Raw genomic sequence first — 23,323 nt, 5'->3', positions numbered from 1 at the left:
GACCTAGTTTTTGACCCCAGATGACCCATATTCGAACTTGACCTAGATTTTATCCAGATAAACATTTTGATCAAATTTCATGAAGTTGCGGTGTAAAATGTACTCCCTGTTGCATACACAATGTTTTTCTTTGATTTAAACTAGTGATCTAGTTTTAACCCCAGATGAGCCATATGCAAACTTGACCTAGATTTCATCAAGGCAACTATTCTGACTTAATTTCATGAAGATTCAGTGTAAAATGCAGTCCCTATTGCATACACAAGGTTTTTCTTTGATTTGACCTAGTGACCTTGTTTTTGACCCCAGATAAACTCTTATTCAAACTTGAGCTAGATTTCATCAAGGCACTCATTCTGACCAAATTTCATGAAGATAAATTAAAAAATACAGCCTCTAACGCATACACAAGGTTTTTTATTGATTTGACCTAGTGACCTAGTTTTTGACCCCAGATAACTCGTATTTTAACTTGACCTAGATTTTATCAAGGTAATCATTCTGACTAAAATTTATGAATTATATGCCTTTAAATGATAGCCATATGTACTTGCATGCAAAACTTTAACTAAAGTGTGACGCAGACGACAGGGTGAGTAGAATAGGTAGACTATTCTTTGAATAGTCAAAAATGGGAAGAACACTTGGTTCAAGAACATATAATAATTACGCAGACCGTATCGGCAACTAATACACTAAACTCCAATCTGTACATGTATATTTCCGACATTCACAGGTCAACACACATTAGCAACACATAAATGCCTTTAGAAGAGGTGCGCTGACTCCTAACTGGAAATGTTCTACAACATCTAATATAAGCCTAAAGCTATATTCGTTTCTAATTGTCCCGAGGTCACAGGTTAACCCTTTAATACACATGTACGAGTATATAATATTTTTAATGATGTGACATATACTTGGCATGTATTTCCAGTTCGTTTCTTTATCCAGGTACCATTTAAGCTCAAGAACTGCAGAGTTTTAAAAAATCTAATGCACCACATATGTAGCCCATGCACAACATATGTATCCAATTCAGTTTTTTGCCCATAAATATTTTTCTAGCAAAGTGATCGCCATATAATTTTTCTTTTGGGTGGGGTTTAGCATACTAAAGGTTTCGAGGGCAAAATTTAAGCAGGTGCTGGGCAATTACAACATATTTCCATCTGTTGATAAAAATGTTGCTAATTTTCAGTCATACCGCTTCACGGAGGATACGTTTTTCCTCGTCATTTCTACAAACACAGGTAAAGTAAATGCACTTACATGCTTGGTTATGTTTACTTGGTTGCACTGCATCCGGATATTTTGGCAAAACAATGTCATTTTCACAAAATTTAATCACAAAAATCTCAGCTGTGTTTCTGTGAAATGTTTACCACATATGTACTACCAGATGCACAACATATGATTTTAAGCAGTGTCCATTTGGGAATACATGTTGGATCCCCGGTGTTGCTGATAAATTATTTTGAAATGAAGCCATCACACCTCTAGAATGTCAACAGCAAAACTGTTGACAGACAGTGACAGACATAAGTATCACAATAACTCACCTATAGCACTTCACCCTCAAAGCAATATTTCAAAAGAAAGATTAGAGACAATGCAACAATAAGCTTACCCTTGCAATTGTTTGTTTTCCAACCTGGCTCATTATTATTATCTTGTTTCTGCAAAAGGAAAAAACAAACAAGAGCTGTCAATATTAGTGACAAATGCCCCCGAAGCATGCCTAAGAATGCTACAGCTGTCTGCGCAAAATATGCCAGAATAGTTTAGGTATCAATCATTTTAGGACCTTGACCTTGGAGCTAGGGGTCTGGGTCTCATTATGGTGAATATTTATGCAAAGATATTTCAAAATCCCTTCATGGATGGCAGAGTTTTGATCAGACAAGAAATAGACCCTGTTAACCTTTGACTTCTAAGTGTAAAATTGACCTTAGAGCTAGTGGTCAGGATATTGCGCACAACATGTCGTCTCATTATGGTAAATATTTATGCCATGTTATTTCAATATCCCTTCATGGATGGCAGAGTTATGGACCAGACACAAAACAGACCCGTTAACCTTTGACCTCTAAGTGTGACCTTGACCTTGGAGCTAGGGGTCTGGGTCTTGCGCACGACATATTGTCTTATTATGGTGAACAACTATGCCCAGTTATTTCAAAATAGCAGAGTTACAGCCCGCACAAGAATTTATACAGACACACGCACAGATGAACAGTGCAATTTTAATATGCTCACCTTCAAGGGCATCAAAAGTGTACAAAACTTTAAGAAACTAGAAATGTGTCCATGGGACACAGATGCCCCCACTACATGACAAAGGACACAGATCAACTTTGGGAAAACAATATGTTGCTATTTAAACAAGAGGACCATGATGGTCCTGAATCGCTCACCTGACCTATTGACCTAAAGATCATCAAGATTTTGATCAGTTTTGAACCGAGTATGACGTCGTTTTTTCTATTATTTGGCATAGTGACCTAGTTTTTGAGCACATGTGTCCCAGTTTTGAACTTGACCTAGATATCATCAAGATAAAAATTCTGACCAATTTTCATGAAGATCCATTGAAAAATATGACCTCTAGAGAGGTCACAAGGTTTTTCTATTATTTGACCTAATGACCTAGTTTTTGAAGGCATGTGACCCACTTTTGAACTTGACCTAGATATCATCAAGGTGAACATTCTCACCAATTTTCATGAACATCTCATGAAAAATATGGCCTCTAGATACGTCACAAGGTTTTTCTATTTTTAGACCTACTGATCTAGTTTTTGACCGCATATGACCCAGTTTCAAACCTGACCTAGATATCATCAAGGTGAACACTCTCACTAATTTTCATGAAGATCCATTAAAAAATATGGCCTCTAGGGAGGTCACATTTTTCTATTTTTAGACCTACTGACCTAGTTTTTGACTGCACGAGACCCAGTTTCAAACTTGACCTAGATATCATCAAGGTAAACACTCTCATCAATTTTCATGAAGATCCATTCAGAAATATGGCCTCTAGAGAGGTCACAAGGTTTTTCTATTTTTAGACCTACTGACCTAGTTTTTGACTGCACGTGACCCAGTTTCGAACCTGGCCTAGATATCATCATTGTGAACATTCTGACCAATTTTCATGAAGATCCATTGATAAATATGGCCTCTAGAGAGGTCACAAGGTTTTTCTATTTTTAGACCTACTGACCTAGTTTTGGACTACATGTGACCCAGTTTCCAACTTCACCTAGATATCATCAAGATGAACATTCTCACCAATTTTCATAAAGATCCCACGAAAAATGTGACCTCTAGAGTGGTCGCAAGCAAAAGTTTACGCACGCACGCACAGACGCACGGATAGACGACGGACGCTGCGCGATCACAAAAGCTCACCTTGTCACTATGTGACAGGTGAGCTAAAAAAAATGCAAACAAGAGCTGTCACTAATGGTGACAAATGCCCCTGCAGCATCTTGACCTTTGACCTGGTGACCTTGACCTGTGACCTGGTGACCCTAAAGTCAGTAGGGGTGGTGTACTCAATAAGTACTATCAGCATGTGAAGTTTGAAGGTCCTGGGTGAAGTGGTTCGCGAGTAAAGTGCCTTCGTGCAAAAAAAGTTAACGTTTGCCCCTGTGATCTTGACCTTTGACCTGGTGAGTCCAAAGTCAGTTGGGGTGGTGTACTCAATAAGAACTATCAGCATGTGAAGTTTGAAGGTCCTGGGTGCAGTGGTTCGCGAGTAAAGTGCCTTCATGCAAAAAGTTAACGTTGGCCCGTGACCTTGACCTTTGACCTGGTGACCCCAAAGTCAGTAGGGGTGGTGTACTCAATAAGTACTATCAGCATGTGAAGCTTGAAGGTCCTGGGTGCAGTGGTTCGCGAGTAAAGTGCCTTCATGCAAAAAGTTAACGTTGGCCCCTGTGACCTTGACCCTTGACCTGGTGACCCCCAGTCAGTAGGGCTGGTGTACTCAATGAGTACTATCAGCATGTGAAGTTTTTGATGGTCCTGGGTGCAGTGGCTCGCGAGTAAAGTGCCTTCATGCAAAAAGTTAACGTTGTGATGAACGAACTAACGAACGAACGGACGGACAGTTGAAAACTAATATGCCCCCCTATTGGGGGCATAAAAATAACCATATTTAATGTCTTGAGATTTTTAGATACCTGTCCATCACAGCATACATTACAAGAGCTGTCCGTAAGACAGCGCACTTGACTTTTCTCAGTGCTTGACTCTGAATTAGAGCTTTGCCAGTAAAAAAAAAAATCCAAGTTAAAAAGGGGCAGAACTCTGTCAAAATTCAAATCAGAGTTATGGGGATTGTTTCTCCTAGTGTAGACTTTGATGGTAAATAAGTATTTTGAGTTTCAAGTCAAAAGCTTTGATAGTAACAGAGATATTTGACTTTATCAGAAACTTTAACCAAAATTCTAAGTTAAAAAGGGGCATAATTCTGTCAAAATTCAAATCAGAGTTATGGGGATTGTTTCTCCTGGTGTAGACTTTGATAGTAAATAAGTATTTTAAGTTTCAACTCAATAGCTTTGATAGTAAGAGAGATATTTGACTTTATGAAAAACTTTAACCAACGACGACACCGACGCCAACGCCGGGGCGAGTACAATAGCTCTACTTTTTCTTCGAAAAACGTAAGTCAAGCTAAAAATGACAATTTTTTCCTAGGTCAGGGGCCATAACTCCTACAATAATGAATGAATCCGGACGCGAAACCCCAGGTGCACAACTGCACATGCTGACCAACATTCCTGTAAATTTGGTGACTCCAGATCAAATACTTTTGGAGCTACGCGCGATACAACATTAAAATGACCAATCTTTTACTAAGTCAGGGGCCATAACTCCTACACGACTGAATGAATCCGGACGCGAAACCCCAGGTGCACAACTACACATGCTGACCAACATTCCTGTAAAGTTTTGTGACTCTACATCTAATACTTTTGGAGCTAGGTGCGACACAACACTAAAATGACAAATTTTTACAAAGTCAGGGGCCATAACTCCTACACGACTGAATGAATCTGGACGTGAAACCCCAGGTGCACAACTACACATGCTGACCAACATTCCTGTAAAGTTTTGTGACTCTACTTCAAATACTTTTGGAGCTAGGCGCGACACATTTTTGGAAGGACGGATGGACGGACAAGGGCAAATCTATATGCCTCCCCGCAAAGTGGAGGCATAAAAATCTCTTCTAATTCCTCTAAAAAAGTGGCTATAGCCTGAAGTTATGGGCATAATCATGCATAAACTGTTCATGATGAGATCACTGAAAATTTTATTGACTAATTCTGAGGTTATTAAGATATGCACGACACAAATTTGAATGGCTGGTTGGATGGACAGAGAAGGGCAGCTCTAAATGCCCTCTAAAAATGTGGCATTGACCTACTGACCCCAGAAACAACAGGAATCATCTAGTGACCACAGGAATGTTTCTATAAAAACTGACCACTGTACAGCAAGTCATTATTTAGCTATTGATCAGAAACTGTTTTAGTTATAAGGTCACTGTTACCTTAACTTACTGACCAAAAAACATAAGGGGTCACCTACTGACCACAGGAAATCATCCTGTGAAGTTTGACCACTGCAGATCAAAGCATTATCTAGTTACTGATCAGAAACTGAAGTGTCTACCAATGAAAGAACCGACAAATAAACAACTCTTCTTAGAAAGGGGTCATAAAATGCTCATCAGTTTGTATAAAGCATTTGTAGTTATAACAATGGTATATATAATTCCTCACCCTTTCATATGTTCCTTTGGTACAGCATGAGCATTTGTGGCAATTCTTCCCCTCTTTGCCTGGGCCTCCTTCGCTTCTTTGTTCTCTTCTCCTGTTATGAGAATAAGAACTTCTACTTTTCAGTGTAACGATTAGCATTTCTCCAGTCAGTCTCTTTTCCTGGGAAAGACTGCATGGCTGTTGTACAGGCTTAAATTTTGAGTGTGAGAATAATTTTTTTTTTTAATTCAATTGGAGGTAAAAACTTTTACATTCTGTCCTATGTTAGCCTATATTATATATATGTCACACACATTTTTGACCTTAGAGCGATAATTTGGTCACTTATGGTACGGAGTCAAACCCTTATATCACATGCCAAATATCAAAGCTCTAGAGAAAAAGATTTTTGAAGTGTGATAGCTGAAAACATATTTTTAACCAATAAGACCCATATGTTCAATGAACTGGAATAGATGTTGTTTAGAAACTGTTGATGAAAAGTAACCACACCCTCTGCTGGCCATGTTTTTTGATGATTCAGAAAAATTTAAACACTATTTGTAGAAGGTCACACAAGGGCAATTTGTGTGAAATTATTTTAAAATCAATCGTACAGTTTTATACAATATTTTTAAGTTTCTACTATATATACATATTGGGAAAAATGACCAAGCCCCCTGGCAGCCATGTTTTTTGACAAATCGGAATAATTTGAACAAACTTGGTAGAGGGTCACACAAGAACCATTTGTGTAAAATTATTTTAAAATCAGGCTGGCAGTTTCACACAAGAAGATTTTTAAAGGTCCACTACTAACACCCGAACGAGTATTATATGAAAACCAGAGTTTGTAGCCCAGACTTCATATTTACTGAAAATATGACCCACTGCATTGGATCTGACCAAATAGTCATGAATATGTTCCAAGAATAACCAACAAATAAACAAAAACCTTTTGCCTATTTCAAACCTAAAGTATGTTTTCTGACTGCTTACGAATCTGTCGCACATCTTTGGATTTTTTCTGAAGAATGCTCCGAAACAAGGCTATAATTTATAAATAGATGCAAAATATATCATATGCCCCCAACGATAGCATAGGGAATTCAACATTTTTGTAACTCACAAAAACTTCATGAAAATCATTCTTATAATACAGGTTATATACTATACTACAAGATTTCAGATGGACAATTTAGGCCCTGCCCAAATAAATGTATTTTCACAACTTCATCTGCAAACTTATTCAGTCAATCATTTAGGCCCTGCCCAAATAAATGTATTTTCACAACTTCATCTGCAAACTTATTCAGTCAATCTCTTTTCAGCATAGTTTTAAGAATATAGATGAATAACTATCTTACACTGTAGAAACAAAATGTGACTGAAATTTACCTAAATACACTGATTTATGTACTTATTGCTACATAAGTTAAATAAAATTTTAGACATTAAACACACTGTCTTGGCCTAATATATTTCACTGTCAATTTGAAACTAAAATCTTGTATATCTCATATTTTCATGCAAATCATGTATAATTACCATCATGGAAATACAAAAGAATACAGTTATTTAAAATGTGGTGACCTTTAAACTGATATTCTTTGAACTAATTTTAAAATCACGTGATCCCGAAGAATTTCCGACCGATTACGGAACAGCGATAAACAGGAAAGTAGGACAAAATGACCACCTATGTCAGTCTAAAAAAATACAAAAAAAATCATTCGTTTCTCTGCACATGTTTTGACTTCAAGGGAATATTGCATGGCTATCGTAATGTTTAGTAATATATTTCAAAATGTATAGTCTTTTTTTAAGATTTGTGTTTTTTTATTTGTCTTTATTTGGCACCTTTAAAGTTTCCACTATATACATATAGGGAAAACTGACCACGCCTCTGCAGGCCTTCCATGCTACTAGCATGGCCTAGCAAAAAAGTAGGAGAAAAGTAGGATAAGAGTAAGATAAGAGGGCCAAGATGGCCCTAGGTCGCTCACCTGAGAAACAAACCATAACAGTGTAAACATGTTTGACCTAGTGATTTAATTGAAACAAATATTCTGACCAATTTTCATTAAGACTGGACCAAAAATGTAGTCTCTTAAGTGTGAAGAAGTATTTTCTTCAATTTGACCTAATGACCTAGTTTTTGAGCCAAGATGACCTACATTTGAACTTGACCTAGATTTGATCAAGGCAATCATTCAGACCAAATTTCATCAACCTCAATTGAACAAGAGCTCGTAGAACACGAATGCCCCCCTTGATGCATACAGGAATTGCACAAGGAACAGAAATTATTTTGTCACTGTACATAAAAGTTCTACTATTTTTGGTTCAATGTGACATTGACCTTTGATCTACTGACCTCAAAATCAATAGGGGTAATCTGCTGGTCATGATCAACCTCCCTATTAAGTTTCAGGATCCTAAGCCCAAGCACTCTCAAGTTATCGTCCTGAAATGGTTTAACTGTTCTGGGTCACTTTGACCTTGACCTATGACTTACTGACCTCAAAATCAATAGCGGTCATCTGCTGGTCCTCCCTATCAAGTTTCGTGATCCTAGGCCCAAGCATTCTCAAGTTATCGTCCGGAAATGGTTTAACTGTTCCGGGTCATACTGACATTGACCTTTGACCTACAGACCCAAAAATCAATAGGGGTCATCTGCTGGTCATGACCAACCTCCCTATCAACTTTCATGATCTTAGACCCAAGAGTTCTTGAGTTATCATCCAGAAATCATAAAACTGTTCTGGCATGCTGTGTCCTTAACCTTTGACCTACTGACCGCAAAATCAATAGGGGTCATCTGCTGCTCATGACCAACCTCCCTATCAAGTTTAATAATCCTAGGTGCAAGCATTCTTGAGTTAGTATCCAGAAACTGTTTAACTGTTTTTGAACACTGTGACCTTGACCTTTGACCTAATGGCCTCAAAATCAATAGGGGTCATTTACTGGTCATGATCAACATCCCTATCAACTTATATGATCCTTGGCCCAAGCGTTCTTGAGTTATCATCCGGAAACCATTTAAATTTTCAAGGTCACTGTGACCTTGAACTTTGACCAACTGACCTCAAAATCAATAGGTGTAATCTGCTGGTCAAGATCAACCTCCCTATCAACTTTCATGATCCTAGGCCCAAGCGTTCTTGAGTTATCATCCAGAAACCATTTAACTGTCCAAGGTCACTGTGACCTTGACCTTTGACCAACTGACTTACAAATCAATAGGGGTCATCTGCTGGTCATGAACAACCTCCATATCAAATTTCATGATCCTAGACTCAGGCGTTCTTGAGTTATGATCCGAAAACCAATTGGTTCACATACCGACAGACATCTGCAGAACAATATACCCCTCCTTCTTCGAGGGGGGCATAAAAATACAACCTCTATCGCATACAAAACATTTTTCTTTGATTTGTCCTAGTGACCTAGTTTTTGACCCCAGATGACCCATATTCAAACTTGACCTTAATTTCATAAAGGCAATCATTCTGACCAAATTTCATGACATTCAATTGAAAAATACAGCCTCTATCGCATACACATGGTTTTTCTTTGATTTGACCTAGTGACCTAGTTTTTGATCCCAGATGACCCATTTTCAAACTTGGTCTAGACTTCACCAAGGCAATCAATCTGACAAAATTTCATGAAGATAAGTTGAACAAGAGGACCATGATGGTCCTGAATGTCTCACCTCTTCCCACATGACCCAGTTCTGAGTATGACGTCGTTTTTTCTATTATTTGACATAGTGACCTAGTTTTTGAGCTCATGTGACCCAGTTTTGAACTTGACCTAGATATCATCAAGATAAAAATTCTGACCAATTTTCATGAAGATCCATTGAAAAATATGGTCTCTAGAGAGGTCACAAGGTTTTTCTATTATTTGACCTATTGACCTAGTTTTCGAAGGTACATGACCCAGTTTTGAACTTTACCTAGATATCATCAAGGTGAACATTCTCACTAATTTTCATGAAGATCTCATGAAAAATATGGCCTCTAGAGAGGTCACAAGGTTTTTCTCTTTTTATACCTACTGGCCTAGTTTTTGACCGCACGTGACCAAGTTTCGAAACTGACCTAGATATCATCAAGGAGAACATTCAGATCAATTTTCATGAAATTCCATTGAAAAATATGGCCTCTAGACAGGTCAAAAGATTTGAATAATTTTAGACCTACTGACCTAGTTTTCTGACCGAAGTTGACCCAGTTTCAAACTTGACCTAGACATCATCAAGATGAACATTCAGACCAACTTTCATACATGAAAAGTATGGTCTCTAGAGAGGTCACAAGGCTTTTTTATTATTTGACCTACTGACCTAGTTTTTGACCGCATGTGACCCAGTTTCAAACTTAACCTAGATATCATCAAGGTGAACATTCTGACCAATTTTTATGGAGATCCATTCACCAGTATGGCCTCTAGAGAGGTCACAAGGTTTTTCTATTTTAAGATCTACTGACCTAGTTTTTAACCGCACATGACCCTGTTTCGAACTTGACCTAGATATCATCAAGATGAACATTCAGACCAATTTTCATACAGATCCCATGGAAAATATGGCCTTTCGAGAGGTCACAAGGTTTTTCTATTATTTGACCTACTGACCTAGTTTTGGACCGCAAATGACCCAGTTTAGAATCTGACATAGATATCATCAAGATGAACATAAAGACCAACTTTCATACAGATTCCATGAAAAATATGGCCTCGAGAGAGGTCACAACGTTTTTCTATTATTTGACCTACTGACCTAGTTTTTGACCGCATGTGACCCACTTTCCTACTTGACCTAGGTATCATCAAGGTGAACATTCTGACCAATTTTCATGAAAATCTCATGATATATATGGCCTCTAGAGAGGTCACAAGGTTTTTCTATTTTTAGACCTACTGACCTAGTTTTTGACCGCACATGACCCAGTTTCGAACCTGACCTAGATATCATCAAGATGAACATTCAGACCAATTTTCATACAGATCCCATGAAAAATATGGCCTTTAGAGAGGTCACAAGGTTTTTCTATTATTTGACCTACTGACCTACTTTTTGACGGCACGTGACCCAGTTTCGAACTTGACCTAGATATTATCAAGGTGAACGTTCTGACCAATTTTCATGAAGATCTTGTGAAATATGTGGCCTCTACAGAGGTCACAAGGTTTTTCTATTTTTAGACCTACTGACCTAGTTTTTGACCGCACGTGACCCAGTTTCGAACTTGACCTAGATATCATCAAGGTGAACATTCTGACCAATTTTCATGAAGATTTTGTGAAATATATGGCCTCTAGAGAGGTCACAAGGTTTTTCTATTTTTAGATCTACTGACCTAGTTTTTAATGGCACGAGCCCCAGTTTCGAACTTGACCTAGATATCATCAAGATGAACATTCTGACCAACTTTCATAAAGATCCCGTGAAAAATGTGACCTCTACAGTGGTCACAAGCAAAAGTTTACGGACGCACGCACGCACGCACCTACGGACGACAGACACCGCGCGATCACAAAAGCTTACCTTGTCACTTTGTGACAGGTGAGCTAAAAATACAGCTTCTATCGCATACACAAGGTTCTTTGATTTGACCTAGTGACCTAGTTTTTGATTCCAGATGACCATTTTTTCGAACTTGGCCTATATTTCATCAAGGTAATCATTCTGATTAAACTTCAAGAAGATCAATTGAAAAATACAGACTTTATCGCATACACAAGGTTTTTCTTTGATTTGACCTAGTGACTTAATTTTTGACCCCAGATGACCGATATTCGAACTTGGCCTAGATTTCATCTAGGCAATCATTCTGACCAAAATTCCTGAAGATTAATTGAACAAGAGGACCATGATGGTCCTGAATCGCTCACCTCTTCCCACATGACCCAGTTTTCGGAATGACGTCGTTTTTTCTATTATTTGACATAGTGACCTAGTTTTTGAGCTCATGTGACCCAGTTTTGAACTTGACCTAGATATTATCAAGATAAAAATTCTGACCAATTTTCATGGAGATCCATTGAAAAATATGGTCTCTAGAGGTCACAAGGTTTTTCTATTATTTGACATATTGACCTAGTTTTCAAAGGTATGTGACCCTGTTTTGAACTTTACCTAAATATCATCAAGGTGAACATTCTCACTAATTTTCATGAAGATCTCATGAAAAATATGGCCTCTAGAGAGGTCACAAGGTTTTTCTATTTTTATACCTACTGGCCTAGTTTTTGACCGCACGTGACACAGTTTCGAAACTGATTTAGATATCATCAAGGTGAACATTCAGATCAATTTTCATGAAGATCCATTGCAAAATATGGCCTCTAGAGAGGTCACAACTTTTTTTCATTATTTGACCTACTGACCCTCTTTTTGAGGGCACGTGACCCACTTTCGAACTTGACCTAGATGTCATCAAGATGAACATTCTAACCAATTTTTATGCAGATCCATTCACAAGTATGGCCTCTAGACAGGTCACAAGGTTTTTCTATTATTTGACCTACTGACCTAGTTTTTGACCGCACATGGACCCAGTTTCAAACTTGACCTAGATATCATCAAGATGAACATTCAGACCAACTTTCATACAGATCCCATGAAAAATATGGCCTTTAGAGAGGTCACAGGGTTTTTCTATTATTTGACCTACTGACCTAGTTTTTGACGGCACATGGCCCACTTTCGAACTTGACCTAGATATCATCAAGATGAACATTCTGACCAATTTTCATACAGATCCCATGAAAAATATGGCCTCTAGAGAGGTCACAAGGTTTTTTTATTATTTGACCTACTGACCTAGTTTTTGAAGGCAAGTGACCCAGTTTCGAACTTGACCTAGATATCATCAAGGTGAACGTTCTGACCAATTTTCATGAAGATCTTGTGAAATATATGGCCTCTAGAGTGGTCACAAGCAAAAGTTTACGACGGACGGACGGACGGACGACGGACGCTGCGTGATCACAAAAGCTCACCTTGTCACTATGTGACAGGTGAGCTAAAAATACAGCCTCTATTGCATACACAAGGTTTTTCTTTGATTTGACCTAGTGACCTAGTTTTTGACCCCAGATGACCCATATTCGAACTTGGCCTAGATTTCATCATGGTAATTATTCTGACCAAAATTCATGAAGATAAATTGAACAAGAGGGTCATGATGACCCTGAATCGCTCACCTGAGTATATTGAACCACATGTTTGAAATGGCAAACTGATGATAAAATATTAGAAAGTAGATAAGAAGGTCATATTTATGGTCACTGAAAGACAGTTTAAAGATTGATGTGCAAAACTGTACATGTCATCCAAATTTCAATGCTGGGTCGTAAACTAGAGTTGTCACAAGCAAAAGTTTACGCACGGACGACGTAGACCTACTGACCTAGTTTTTGATCGCAGTTGACCCCATGAAAAATATCGCCTCCAGAGAGGTCACAAGGTTTTTCTATTATTTGACCTACTGACCTAATTTTTGATGGCACGTGACCCAGTTTCGAACTTGAACTAAATATCATCAAAGTGAACATTCTGACCAATTTTCATGAAGATCCATTGGAAAGTATGGACTCTAGAGAGGTCACAAGGTTTTTCTATTTTTAAGCCTACTGACCTAGTTTTTGACTGCACGTGACCCAGTTTCGAATTTGACCTAGATATCATAAAGTTGAACATTCTGACCAATTTTCATGAAGATCAATTGAAAGTATGGACTCTAGAGAGGTCAAAAGGTTTTTCTATTTTTAAACCTACTGACCTAGTTTTTGAGCGCAGTTGACCCAGTTTCAAACTTGACCTAGATATCATCAAGATGAACATTCTGACGAATTTTCATGAAGATCCATTGAAAATATGGCTTCTAAGGAGGTCACAAGGTTTTTCTATTTTTAGACCTACTGACCTAGTTTTGACCGCACATGACCCAGTTTCGAACTTGACCTAGATATTATCAAGGTGAACATCCTGACCAATTTTCACGAAGTTCCATTGAAAAATATGGCCTCTAGGGAGGTCACAAGAATTTTCTCTTTTTAGACCTACTGACCTAGTTTTGGACCGCACATGACCCAGTTTCGAATTTGACCAAGATATCATCAAGATGAACATTCTGACCAGCTTTCATAAGGTCCCATGAAAAATGTGACCTCTAGAGTGGTCACAAGAAAAAGTTTACGGATGGACGCACGCACGGACAACAGACGCCGCGCAATCACAAAAGCTCACCTTGTCACTTTGTGACAGGTGAGCTAAAAATACAGCCTCTATCGCATACACAAAGTTTTTCTTTGATTTGACCTAGTGACCTAGTTTTTGACCCCAGATGATCCATTTTCGAACTCGGCCTAGATTTCATCAAGGTTATCATTCTGACAAAATTTCATGAAGATCAGTTGAAAAATGCAGCCTCTATCGTATACACAAGCTAAATGTTGACAGACAGAAGACAGACGCTGGACATCGAGCGATCACAAAAAGCTAAAAAGTTGGAAAAAGTAGGAACGTCGGAATGCCTGCCTCTAGTGGCCATGTTTTTTGACGAATCAAAATAATTTGAACAATATTAGTAGAGGGTCACACAAGGACCATTTTAGCAAGATTATTTTCAAATCGGGCTAGCAGTTTCACACAAGAAGACTTTTTAAATTTCCACTATATACATATAGTGAAAAATGACCATGCTCCCTTAATTTTTTAAGAATCTGAATAATCTGAACAATCTTGGTAGAGGGTCACACAAGGACCATTTTTGTAAAATTATATTAAAATCAGGCCAGCAGCTGAGTTTCACACAAGAAGATTTTTTAAATTTCCACTATATACATATAAGGACAAGTGACCATGCCCCTGGCGGCCATGTTTTTTTGACAAATCGGTATAATCTGAACAATCTTGGTAGAGGATGACAGAAGGACCATTTGTGTGAAATCATTTTAAAATCAGATCATTGGTTTAGGAGGAGATGTCATTTGAAGATTTTTCTATTTTTAGCTCTGGCGGATGTGCAACTAAGCAGAAACGTTTGAACAACTTTGGTAGAGGACCACCCAAGGAACATTCAGGCCAAGTTTAATCAAAATCAGTGGTTTTGGAGGAGATGTCATTTAAACACAATTGTTGATGACAGACTACTTGACAGACGCATGCATGGACAACGGACACATCATGATCACAATACCTCACCATGAGCACTTTGTGCTCAGGTGAATTAATAACAAGGCAGTCTGAAAGACAGCTAAATCCCCCGCCACTGTTATGGATAGTGAAAGGGTAAACCTTTGACCTTTAGCTGTGACCTTGACCTTGAACTGACATGGCTGACTCATAAATTCTGCACAACGTCTTGATAAGGTGATCATTTGACCAAAGTTCCATGAAAATCCTTCAAGGGGTTTAGGAGATACAGAGCTCAAACCTTTGACCTTGAGTTGTGACCTTGACCTTGAGTTGACATGGTTGACTCATGAGCTTTTCATGAGATGATCATTTGACCCAAGTTTGATGAAAAATTTTCAAGGGGTTTAGGAGATACAGAGTGGACACAAAATGGAAGGCTCAAACCTTTGACCCTAAGCTGTGACCTTGACCTTGAGCCAGCATGGCTGACTCATAAGTTCTGCACATCAATTTGATAAGGTGATCATTTGACCCAAGTTTTATAAAATTGCTTGAAAGGGGTTTAGGAGATATAGAGCAGACCTGAAATGGATGACTAAAACCTTTGACCTTGAGTTCTGACCTTGACCTTCAGTCAGCATGGCTGACTCATGAGTTTTGCAGATCCCTTGATGAGGTGATCATTTGACCCAAGTTTAATGAAAATCCTTCAAGCGGTTTAGGAGATATAGAGCGGACACAAAATGGAAGGCTCAAACCTTTGACCTTCAGTTGTGACTTTGACCTTGAGCTGGCTGACTCATGGGTTCTGCACATCGTCTTGATGAGGTGATCATTTGACCTAAGTTTTATAAAATTCCTTCAAGGGGTTTAGGAGATATAGAGCGGACAAGAAATGAAAGTATAAAACCTTTGACCTTGAGACAACATGGCTGACTCATGAGTTCTGCATATTGTCTTCATGAGGTGATCATTTGACCCAAGTTCGATGAAAATCCTTCAAGGGGTTTAGGAGGTATAGAGCGGACACAAAATGGAAGGCTCAAACCTTTGACCTTCAGTTGTGACCTTGACCTTGAGCCAGCATGGCTAACTCATAAGTTCTGCAAATTGTCTTGAAGAGGTGATCATTTGACCCAAGTTTCATGAAAATCCTTCGAAGGGTTTAGGAGATATGGAGCAGACACGAAAGTGTTACAGACAGAAGGAAGGATGGACGGAGACCATTCCTTTAACCCACCACCACTCGTGGCAGGGAATTAATAAAAATATAATGAAATATTTTACCATATTAAAGGGAGGTAATTAATAAACAAATGAAACGCATCTATCAACTTTAAACATAATTTCATTTTTTAATTAGTATGAAAACTGATACAAAACACTTGTACTGTATCATATAAAAGGGAAGTAATTTCATGTACAAACTAGAGCTGCTTCTGAGAAAAGTGCATGTCTCCCTCAACTGCATAATCACCTTAATAGTAAGTCAGTCTTTATATACTGTTTACTCACTACAACTAGAAGATGTTTTGTAGAAAAGCGCATGTCTACCCCAATGCATAGTCATAAGTCTATTAGGCAAGAAGTCAACAGGGGTCAGGAGTGAAAGTCAAAAGAGACACTGATGGTTGGCTGCAATAGGGATCATCTACTTGGCATGTCCAATCATCCCTATAATGTGCAACATTCTGGGCCTAGTGCTTCTCAAGTTATGAATTAGAAATGGTTTTCCATGTTCAGGCCCCTTTGACCTTGACCTTTGATAGAGTAACCCCAAAATTAGTAGGGGTTATCTACTCTGCATGTCCAATCATCCTATATTAAGTTTCAACATTCTGAAACAAGTGGTTCTCAAGTTATTGATTGGAAAGCGTTTTTTTTTTTTCCACCAAAATATTTGGCGAAATTCGGCCCCATTCCCCCCTCAAAATAGTATGATTTTATCCCCTTTCCGATGCGTAAATTTCCCCTCCGAAAATATAAAACAAGAGGACCATGATGGTCCTGAATCGCTCACTTATTCCCACATGACCCAGTTTTGAGTATGACTTCGTTTTTTCTATTATTTGACTGTGACCTAGTTTTTGAGCTCATGTGACCCAGTTTTGAATTTGACCTCGATATTATCAAGATAAAAATTCTGACCAATTTTCATGAAGATCCATTGAAAAATATGGTCTCTAGAGAGGTCACAAGGTTTTTCTATTATTTGACCTTTTGACCTAGTTTTCGAAGGTACATGACACTGTTTTGAACTTTACCTAGATATCATCAAGGTGAACATTCTCACTAATTTTCATGAAGATCTCATGAAAAATTTGGCCTCTAGAGAGGTCACAAGGTTTTTCTCTTTTTATACCTACTGGCCTAGTTTTTGACCGCACGTGACCCAGTTTCGAAACTGACCTTGATATCATCAAGATGAACATTCAGATCAATTTTCATGAAGATCCATTGAAAAATATGGCCTCTAGAGAGGTCAAAAGATTTTTCTATTTTTAGACCTACTGACCTAGTTTTTTAACGCAGTTGACCCAGTTTCAAACTTGACCTAGATATCATCAAGATGAACATTCAGACCAACTTTCATACAGATCCCATGAAAAGTATGGCCTCTAGAGAGGTCACAAGGTTTTTCTATTTTTAGACCTACTGACCTAGTTTTTAAGGCACGTGACCCAGTTTCAAACTTGACCTAGATATCATCAAGGTGAACATTCTGACCAATTTTCATGAAGATCCATTCAAGAGTATGGCCTCTAGAGAAGTCACAAGGTTTTTCTATTTCAAGACCTAGTTTTTAATCGCTGTTGACCCAGTTTCAAAACTGACCTATATATCATCAAGATAAACATTCAGACCAACTTTCATACAGATTCCATGAAAAATATGGCCTCTAGAGAGGTCACAACGTTTTTCATTATTTGACCTCATGACCTAGTTTTTGAAGGCACATGACCCACTTTCGAACTTGACCTAGATATCATCAAGATAAACATTCTGACCAATTTTTATGGAGATCCATTCACAAGTATGGCCTCTAGAGAGGTCACAAGGTTTTTCTTTTTTAGACCTACTGACCTAGTTTTTGACCGAACATGACCCTGTTTCGAACTTGACCTAGATATCATCAAGATGAACATTCAGATCAACTTTCATACAGATCCCATGAAAAATATGGCCTTTTGGAGAGGTCACAAGGTTTTTCTATTATTTGACCTACTGACCTAGTTTCTGAAGGCACGTGACCCACTTTCGAACTTGACCTAGATATCATCAAGATGAATATTCAGACCAACTTTCATACAGATCCTATGAAAATATGGCCCCTAGAGAGGTCACAAGGTTTTTCTATTATTTGACCTACTGACCTAGTTTTTGAGGCACGTGACCCACTTTCGAACTTGACCTAGTCATCATCAAGGTGAACATTCTGACCAATTTTCAAGAAGATCTCATGAAATATATGGCCTCTAGAGAGGTCACAAGGTTTTTCTATTTTTAGACCTACTGACCTAGTTTTTGACTGCACGTGACCCAGTTTTGAACTTGACCTATATGTCATCAAGATGGAACATTCAGACCAATTTTCATACAGATCCCATGAAAAATATGGCCTTTAGAGAGGTCACAAGGTTTTTCTATTATTTGACCTACTGACCTAGTTTTTGAGGGCACATGATCCAGTTTCGAACTTGACCTAGATATCATCAAGGTGAATGTTCTGACCAATTTTCATGACGATCTTGTGAAATATATGGCCTCGAGAGAGGTCACAATGTTTTTCTGTTTTTAGAGCTACTGACCTAGTTTTTGATGGCACGTGGCCCAGTTTCGAACTTTACCTAGATATCATCAAGATGAACATTCTGACCAATTTTCATGAAGATCTCATGAAATATATGGCCTCTAGAGAGGTCACAAGGTTTTTCTATTTTTAGACCTACTGACCTAGTTTTTGAAGGCACGTGACCCAGTTTCGAACTTAGACCTAGATATCATCAAGGTGAACATTCTGACCAACTTTCATAAAGATCCCATCAAAAATGTGACCTCTAGAGTGGTCACAAGCAAAAGTTTACGGACGGACGAACGGATGACGCGCGATCACAAAAGCTCACCTTGTCACTTTGTGACAGGTAAGCTAAAAAGGGCCAATCAATTAAATCATAATTCAATAGTTTATTTTATTTATTTTCATAAAGAAAACAGTTTAACGTGGTATCTCGCATCTTGTTTACATCAACACCGGTTGGAGTAACTTCCCTTGATAAATCAGTATCATTGAAGCGCTTTATTATTCTGCACAACAACGCTGCTGAATGTTAGTTTGTAAATGATTTGCATTCTATTTGGCCAGGTAGTGTTGAGTTTTCTGTCTTCTAGTCAGTCAGGGTTTGATTTTATGTTTTGGGAAGGGACTAGTCCAACGCATACACTTTTTTACAGTTTGTTTCACACTGTGACAGGTCAAATCAAAATTTAAATGCAACAGTGACTGCACATGTCAGAATATGACAGAAATAAAAAAAAACAGTCACTCACCGACAGCTTGTTTAGGAAGGGACCTAATGTCTGTTGTAAATTTTGGTAGTCTAATGGATGTCTTATCCTCCACATTTGAAAAATTTATTTGGTTATCTGGTATCGATATGCCACATTGTGTTATATGTCATGTCACATGCTCTTATTGGCCCTGAATTTATCAATAAACTTGAAACTAGTTTATTTCAACAAAAATGAAAATTCCCCTTTTCTTGGTTTTACGTCGTATTTTTCCCCCTCCAAAGGGAATCGAACCCCTTCCCCCAAAAGTGAAAAAAAAGTCACTGGAAAGAGTTTTCCATGTTCAGCCCCCTGTGACCTTGACCTTTGATGGAGTGACCCCAAAAACAATGGGGGTCATCTACTCTGTAAGTCCTACCATCCTATGGTTTTCCATGTTCAGCCCCCTGTGACCTTGACCTTTTACAGAGTGACCCTAAAATCAATAGGGGTCATCTACTCTGCATGTCCAATCATTCTATGAAGTTTCAACATTCTGGATCAAGTGGTTCTCAAGTTATTGATCGGAAATGGTTTTCCATGTTCAGGCCCCTGTGACCTTGACCTTTAATAGAATGACCCCAAAAGCAACAGGAGTCATCTACCACGGATGTACAATTGTCAGGATATGAGTTATATGACCCAGGGAAGTGCCTATGCCTTTAGTATCTTGAACAATGACTATGTCTTAGACTAGCTGACAAACGATGTTGAATGTCCTTTGTTAAAGCGTATAGCTAGCGAGACCAAATATCTCGTATATAAAATTTTCCTCTGGCTACCTTGCCTAAATGATTCGTTTACCAATGATTCGAAAATGAATTCAATTATGAGCTAAAAAAATTTCAGGGATCAGGCAAAAATCATTCAATATTACAACTATCAATCTTCAACTCAAAATCAGCAGCTTAAACTCCTATAGGCTGGAGATACTGTAAACCTAGAAATGTTCGCGGATACTATATTTCGCGTTTTTCAAAACATGAACATTTTCATGGGTGCAAATCTTCGCGGAATCATATCCACTGCGAAACCCGCGAAAATGAAGTCGCAAGTGAACATAATTAGTATAATAAGGTAAGTATCACTGCATAGTTGCATTTATAGTATTCTCCAAAACATTCAGTTTTATTGTATCCTTCAATTATAAATATTTTAATTCGCTCCATTCTGGTCCATTGAAAATTTTTACGTTCATTTCGTATGAACAACAAAAGGAAAGGCGCGAAAGATACGCCAACGCTGCTTAGTGATCACGGGCTGCTGTTTTGACGACGTCTGCGTATAGTCAAGGAGAACGTTCCTTAGATGACGTCGCAGTTGTTCCGTCTGGTAAATAGAATGGCCGGAAAGTTTTTTAACGTTAAATGCAACAAAATGTGTACAATTTATAATATATTCTTGTTTACAAAGTGAAAGGAAATACAATATAAATATAAGAAATGAAACTTTTTTTTTCGGTGTTCATGTGAAATGAACGGCAGAATAGGATCGGCAAAATTAACATGGATCGCAAGCCCAATTCATGGTTTTGCCGATCCTGTTCTGTTGTTCATTTCGCATGAACACCGAAAAAAAAAATTTCAGCTTTCAGTTTCATCCATATCAACGGATATTCGCACCCCCAATTATTGACATCTGTAAATTGCTGTTATTTGCGGAAGCATGGAGGGGACCATATAACTAAGAAAAAAAACCGAAAAACAAAAAATGTTATCACGTGGCCACGAGATATAACTATGAAAAAAAACGAAAAAAAAACAATTTCTTAATTCTTAATGCCGACTGCAAATTGCATGTACATGTCGTTCGATATATGCATATTGTTTTTGTTTTTATCCGTTGTATGTGTAAGCACAGAACCATTTTATAGCGATCTATATAAGCTGAATCTTTCGCATTTTGTTAGATCAAGAGTTTTTCGCGGCTATTTAATTTCATGGAAATGTACTACCCGCGAAAGGCGCTAATTTAAAAGGTGCAAAAACAATTCTAGGTTTACTAGAGTCCTATAGCATAGATGTTCAGCCTAAGTTCTCTTAATTAAAGCTGCGACTCAACAAGACTGCCCTGACTCCTGGATGATCAGTGCCTATATGCTATCACTTATAGCATTCAACTACCATATAGGTATAACCCTGATGCCTTGGCTGTACTTCGCCAATAACGCTGGAACTCTCCTACTTTCTCAGTAGATCACCAAAACCGATGTCTCTGCCTCAGTTTTCCGATGCTCAGCCTATATTTGCTATCGTTCATAGCATTCAACTACCCTTAAGGTAAAACTCCTATGCGCTGGCCCTATAGCTCGAAACCTTGTTGAAATTCTGCAACTATTCTATAGTCTATGAACTTCAAATGTTTTCCTTTTAATAATTTATCCGCCCTGACAGTGTAGTTGCAGTAACTTCCTCATCAAGGTACTGGGATAACTTATTAGTTGAATCCTCGGTATTTTACAATGAGTACTTGCTCTATCAAATATCTGGTTCCCTTTAACTATTGTATATGACATAATGTGTGATGCTGGGATCCAGCTATCAACATAATGAACCCAAATCAGCCACAAGTAACCCAAATCCTATTATTAACAGTAATTCAACAATCATTATAGCAATTATAGTATAAAAAGGGAGTCAAGTACTATCTGTGCTGATGTCTAATATTATCAATATATCAAACATACAAATTATTCTGACAATAGCCCCCTTCTCAAGAAAATACTTTCAGCTTTTCAAAAATGTAAGGAATAATTTGTATATTCAAAATCTCTTTTTCTTTTTACTATTTCTCGATTTTTACAAATCATTTACGACTGTCATCAATAATACATTAAAGGGAAAGGCAATGTTGTTCTTATGTTAATTTCATCTGTTTGGACTTCTTATTTCATTTAAAGAAGTGAAAGAATTTTCAAAATCGGGTTAAAAATGAGAAAGTTATCAGCATTTAAATATTTGATAAAAATGGCGGCCATTTTGTTTCTATGGGAACAAAAAACAAAATGGCGAATTTTTTTAATTTCTTGATACATATCTGAACTGTATTTACTTATTTCTGTAAAATAATTTCTCTTCTTTTTCAAGCTATAATGAAAGGGATTACCATGTTTTACATCTTACACTGAAGAAACATAAGAAATAAGTCTATTTTGAAGGTCATTTGCTAAATAAAGAATTCAGCAGTGTGTAAATGATGTCATAAATGGCTGCCTCCATGATCTGCCATTTTCTTAAATTTCAATAGTGGTCTGATTTTAAAAATTCTTTCAGCGTTATGAAAGGCTCGAGGATGGCTTTCATATAAAATTAACTTATTTTCAGGCTTTCCTTGCCCTTTAAGTCGTCCTGAAAATATTATCAAATATAAAACACCTTTATGGTTCAACATAAAATGCTATATTTCAGAACTATCATGCAACGTTCATCTCCTATTTATCATCATGAATGATATTCATTTGTTTCTCTCACCGCAAGAGTACTTGTCATCTTTTCTGTTGACATAATTATTGTTATCACCGAAATCTCCTTTTACATGACAACTCCTGTTGGACCTATGTATAAATCCTTTACCAAGATCATCTCTCATGTCATTTTGTCTCCATGACTTCTTATGCTCAGATTTATTTGAGCCACGGTCTTTTTAACACCTGTCATCTTGTCTGTTAATATCTCGATCTATACCCTTTCTGTTCTGACGACGTGGTCCTCTGTTCATGTACTTGATAGATGACCTATTATTTCTGTTCCATCCTCTATCATTACAACTGTGTGACTCTGGTCTGACATCAGATTGTCTCCAGTTTCCTTCTGTTCTATCTGGATGTCTATATTCT

The 23,323-nt window shown here is 37.8% G+C and overlaps 1 protein-coding gene across 1 annotated transcript in view; it reads right to left on the bottom strand.

Moving 5' to 3' along the window:
• Nucleotides 1-23,323, bottom strand: part of LOC123533207 (TBCC domain-containing protein 1-like) — a 320,801-nt gene that overhangs the window by 123,448 nt on the left and 174,030 nt on the right. The window contains exons 12-13 of the mRNA XM_053520503.1: nt 5,802-5,892; nt 1,631-1,679 (exon numbers count right to left, since the gene is read on the bottom strand). Coding sequence (XP_053376478.1) covers nt 1,631-1,679; nt 5,802-5,892 — 140 coding nt within the window. The remainder of the gene's footprint in view (nt 1-1,630; nt 1,680-5,801; nt 5,893-23,323) is intronic.

The sequence above is a fragment of the Mercenaria mercenaria genome, chromosome 12 (assembly GCF_021730395.1).
Source record: "Mercenaria mercenaria strain notata chromosome 12, MADL_Memer_1, whole genome shotgun sequence".
NCBI lineage: Eukaryota > Metazoa > Mollusca > Bivalvia > Venerida > Veneridae > Mercenaria > Mercenaria mercenaria.
The sequence above is the reverse complement of the archived record's forward strand: the minus strand, read 5'-3'. Positions and strand labels throughout refer to the sequence as shown.